Source organism: Cebus imitator, unplaced genomic scaffold, assembly GCF_001604975.1.
Source record: "Cebus imitator isolate Cc_AM_T3 unplaced genomic scaffold, Cebus_imitator-1.0 Scaffold179, whole genome shotgun sequence".
NCBI lineage: Eukaryota > Metazoa > Chordata > Mammalia > Primates > Cebidae > Cebus > Cebus imitator.
In genome coordinates this window covers 1,757,987-1,763,257 of record NW_016107494.1, presented here as the reverse complement: position 1 = coordinate 1,763,257, position 5,271 = coordinate 1,757,987, and the positions used below count along the sequence as shown (strand labels likewise).

The following is a 5,271-nucleotide window of genomic DNA, read 5'->3' as shown; positions in this document are numbered from 1 at the left end:
AAAAAAAAAAAAAAAACCAAAACAGGAGCTGTAACTTTTAGACTTTAATAGTAACAAAGACCAAAAGAAACAAAGAAGGACATATAATGGTAAAAGGATCATGCAACAACAGGGGTTAATGATCATAAATATATACGTACCCAATATAGGAGTACCCAAAAACATAAGACAAGTTCTTACTGACTTATAAAGAGATTTGGACTCCCGCACAATAATAGCGGGAGATTTTGACATCGCATTGTTAATATTCGATGGAGCAATCAGATAGAAAATTAATAGGGACATCTATGATTTGAATTTAGAGCTGGAATAAGTAAACTCAGTGAATATTTATAGAATTCTCCACCGCAGGTCTATAGAACATACATTTTTCTCAGTATCATATTATACCTATTCTGAAAGTGACTACGTAATTGGAAGTAAATTACTCTTCAGTATTTGCATAGCATCTCACAGACTTAAATATTGGTTGTCTGTTTGTTATTTTCTTCCCTTATTCCTTCCTATCTCTGTTGTTAAGTACAATTATTGGCATAAAAGAGGTTTTTAATACCTTTTTAAGATTGCATTCCAGCCTGGGCAATAGAGCAAGAATCCTGTTCTCTCTCCCCCTTTTTCTTTCTTCTTCTTTCTTTAAAAAAAAAAAAAAAAAAAGTGACACATATAAAAGATGAGTGCATGCCCTTTGCAGGGACATGGATGAAGTTGGAAACCATCATTCTCAGCAAACTAACACAGGAACAAAAAACCAAACACCACATGTTCTCACTCATAAGTGGGAGTTGAACAATGAGAACACATGGACACAGGGAGGGGAACATCACACACCAGGGCCTGTCAAGGAGTGGGGCCTAGGGGAGGGGTAGCATTAGGAGAAATACCTAATATAGATAATAGGTTGATGGGTGCAGCAAACCACCATGGCACCTGTATACTTATGTACAAACCTGCTCATTCTTCACATGTATCCTAGAACTTGAAGTATAATAAAAACAAAATGCAATTTTGTGTTAAAGTCATAAAATAGAAGCTATTAAAGAAACTTTAGTCTTGCTATTTACATTCCTTATTCCTCCTTGATTTCCTGGTTCATCTTTGTCCTTACTTGGGAAGCAGTTTCATTTAGAAAAGGGCAGCACAGTTCATCATGGTTTTCTGAATGTCTTAAGTTGTCTCAGCTTTTTCCTTTTCTCAGTGGAAAAAGGAAAAAGGTGAGACAACTTAGACATTCTAGGATCTCAGGCTTCTCTGCTCTAGGGAATGAGAAGATTTTTAATCTTGTCATGGGCTTGTGTTTACTTGACCTGTGTATTGTATTATAGTGGGTTATAGTTACAGCAGTTTAATAATTTGTCATCTTTGTTTTCCCTGTGTAGATGGTTCCCACAGAACTAGTAGAAAAGGAATTTTGGCGGCTGGTAAGCAGCATTGAAGAAGATGTTATTGTGGAATATGGAGCAGATATCTCCTCAAAAGACTTTGGAAGTGGATTTCCAGTGAAGGATGGGCGGAGAAAGATGCTGCCAGAAGAAGAGGTGCAGATTTATCCAAACTTCTGCTTACTACCAAGCTGATTTAGCTCTTGCATAGAAAGCTACATTTCTTTATCTTAAGGGACCTTATTAACTTAAAATATTAAGTATGTAGGATTTGACAGTATAAATCTTCGGTTTTAAAAACAATGAATTCAGAATACTTTAAAAAATTATTTAACTCTGCATTTATTTATTTATTTACTGAGAAGGAATCTTGCTCTGTCGCCCAAGCTGGAATGCAATGGCGTGAACTTAGCTCACTGCAACCTCTCCACCTCCTGTGTTCAAGTGATTCTCCCGCCTCAGCCTCACAAGTATCTGGGATTACAGGCATTTGCTATCATGCCCGGCCAATTTTTGTATTTTTGTAGAAACAGGGTTTCACTATGTTGGCTAGGTTGGTTTTGAACTCCTGACCTCAGGTGATCCACCTGAACCTCCCAAAGTGCTGGGATTACAGATGTGAGCCACCACGCCTGGCCATTAACTCTGCTTTTTTTTTTTTTTTTTTTTTGTCTGAGAAGGAGATTTGCTCTTGTTGCGCAGACTGGAGTGTAGTGGCATGATCTCGGCTCACTGCAACCTCCGCCTTCCGGGTTCGAGCAATTCTTCTGCCTCAGCCTCCTGAGTAGTTGACATTATAGGCGCCCACCACCATGCCTAGCGAATTTTTATATTTTTAGTAGAGATGAAGTTTCATCATGTTGGCCAGGCTGGTCTCGAATTTCTGCCCTCAGGTGATCTACCCATCTCGGCCTCACAGAGGGATTAGAGGCTTGAGCCACCATGCCCAGCCTCCATTTCTCTTTTATGGCCACCTTTTGGTGTTAGCTATTTTTAGTTCTAACGGTCTAATTCCTCTGTTTTGTGTGTGTGTTTGTGTGTGTGTGTGTGTGTGAGAGAGAGAGAGAGAGAGAGAGAGAGAGAGGGAGTTAGTTTTTAGTGTTACTTAGTTCTATTCTATTCTTGCCATATTGATTTTTTTTCCCCTTGTGTCATGGTAGACCACAAGTTAGGATAACAAGGTAACAAGGTTAGGATAATACCGATTAGAGAATAAACTTTGGGTTTTACCAAGGGAGAAAGAGAATGATTATAACAGAATGGAGAACCTAGATTATATAGGGATGGTTTTTACTGGAACAGTTCAATGTTGGAATGTATACATGTTTAATGTCACTGAATTTTAAGCCTGTTTGTTTAAGTATCTGTAAAGAAATGCATCAGTCTGACTGTCTTCACACTCTTTCATTGGCAAATGGAAGGTAGTGATTTCATTATTAGAGATTTCATTTTTTAGTTTTTGCCTTTTTCTGAATTTTGTTTCTGTTCTGAATTTTTAAATTGTGCTTGAGCATATATTTATATTTTCTAAGCTTTTATAGATCACAGAATTATTACTGTTTTTTTTTTTTTTTGAGACGGAGTCTCACTCTGTTGCCCAGGCTGGAGTGCAGTGGCACGATCTTGGCTCACTGCAACTTCCGCTCCCCAGGTTCAAGTGATTGTCCTGCCTCAGCCTCCTGACTAACTCCTCTCCTGCAACTGTAGTCCCGACTAGCTGGGACTACAGTTGCACGCCATCATGCCCAGCTAATTTTTTGTATTTTTAGTAGAGACGGGTTTTCACCTTGTTGGCCAGGCTGGTCTTGAACTCCTGACCTCGTGATCTGCCCACCTTGTCCTTCCAAAGTTCTGGGATTATAGGCATGAGCCACCGTGCTCCTCCAGATCACATAATTTTTAAAGATTATTTTATATCAACCCTAAGTAACTAATATTAAGAATGTAAATACTAGTCTTAACCCCATTATTGAGTTTTGTATGAATTTTATGAAAACATACTCATTTATCTATTTCTACTTTTACTCTAACTTCATGTAAGAATGTGGAGATATGCAGGCTTACAGCTGTGTGTGTGTTAGGAGCAGCTTTTGTCCTTGATAGTGATTATTAGATGGGCTGGGAATCCCAGCTACTCGGGCTGTTTGATGTTTTCTGTTGTTGAGTAGCATATTATTATTATTATTTTTTGAGATGGAGTTTCGCTCTTTGTTACCCAGGCTGGAGTGCAATGGCGCGATCTCGGCTCACCGCAACCTCCGCCTCCTGGGTTCAAGCAGTTCTCCTGCCTCAGCCTCCCGAGTAGCTGGGACTACAGGCATGCACCACCATGCCCAGCTAATTTTTGTATTTTTAGTAGAGATGGGGTTTCACCATGTTGACCAGGATGGTCTCGGTCTCTTGACCTCATGATCCACCCGTCTCGGCCTCCCAAAGTGCTGGGATTATAGGCATGAGCCACTGCGCCCGGCCAGCATATTGTTTTTAACATTAGTGGCTTAATAACAAATACTCATTATCTCATAGTTTCTGTGGGTCAAGCATTTGTGATAATGATCGTTTTTTAATGATACTTCTAGCTTGGAGTCTCTCATGAGGTTGCCATGGGACTGTAGTCTCTTTAAGGCTTGGTTGGGGCGAGTGGATTTGCTTTCAAAGTGGCTCACTCACATAGTTGTTGCCAGGAGGCCTCAGATTCTAGCTATGTAGGCCTCTCCATAGGGCTACTTGAGAGCCATATGGAGTTGCAGTGTCTTTTATAACCTAACTTCGGAAGTCAGACTGTTTGGCCAGGTGCTGTGGCTCACACCCATAAACCTAGCACTTTGGGAGGCTGAGGCAGGTGGCTTTTTTGAGTCTAGGAGTGCGAGACTATCCTGGACAACATGGCGAAACACTGTCCCTACAAAAAATGTAAAAATTAGCCGGGCATGGTGGCACACACCTGTAGTCCCAGCTACTCATGAGGCTGAGGTGGGAGGATCACTTGAGCCTGGGGAGTTTGAACCTGTAGTGAGCTATGATCGTGCCACTGTGCCCAGCCTGGGCAGCAGAGTGAGATCCTGTCTCAAAAAAAAAAAAAAAAAATCAGACTTCATAATATCTGCAATATCTTATTGGTTACTGGGTGAGTCCTGTTCAGTGTAGTTGGGGGTTATACAAAGTTCTGAATTTCAGGAGATGAGAATCATTGGTGTTGGGGGGTATATTAGCTGGCTGCTTTTATTATTTTTTATGTAACAGGTGGTTGCACAGCCGGCCTAGTGTGACTTATTTGTCTGCCAACTGTGACTCTTTGCATTAAGTAATTTTTGGATTAACTGGTTGGAATTATTTTGCTAAATGTCCTAAGTTTAAAACTTCTCTTTTTAGTTTTAAATAGTTCGAAACATTGATTCCTGGGCATTAAGAAATCAACCAAACTATGAAGAGACAGGCAATAAAGCCTTTTATCTTGACTGGGTCGCAGATTTGCTATTTATTTTCTTTTGTTTTACTCAGGACTCTGTTTTTGTTGTGAGATGGTATGAGGCTGGGCATGGTGGCTCATGCCTGTAATCCAGGCACTTTGGAGGCCAAGGCAGGCAGATCACCTGAGGTCGGGAGTTCAAGACCAGCCTGACCAACATGCTGAAACCCTGTCTTTATTAAAAAAAAAAAAAAAATGGTATGCGAGAACCCATTTATGACAAAATGATTTTAGGGACTAACTAGACAATGTGTTTGAAATTTTTAAACTTTTTATACTTTATATAAATTTATTACTCTCTGAAAGTTACTTTGTTAAAATAGATAACTACCAGCTTTCCACTGGGAATTAAACGTTTGTATTGAACTTCTGTAATATGAGTTATCCTCTTGGTGTCTGATAACACACCTCCTTTCTGGTATC

The 5,271-nt window shown here is 39.9% G+C and overlaps 1 protein-coding gene across 1 annotated transcript in view; it reads left to right on the top strand.

Moving 5' to 3' along the window:
* Positions 1 to 5,271, top strand: part of KDM5A (lysine demethylase 5A) — a 99,666-nt gene that overhangs the window by 37,720 nt on the left and 56,675 nt on the right. The window contains exon 11 of the mRNA XM_037744554.1: positions 1,377 to 1,535. Coding sequence (XP_037600482.1) covers positions 1,377 to 1,535 — 159 coding nt within the window. The remainder of the gene's footprint in view (positions 1 to 1,376; positions 1,536 to 5,271) is intronic.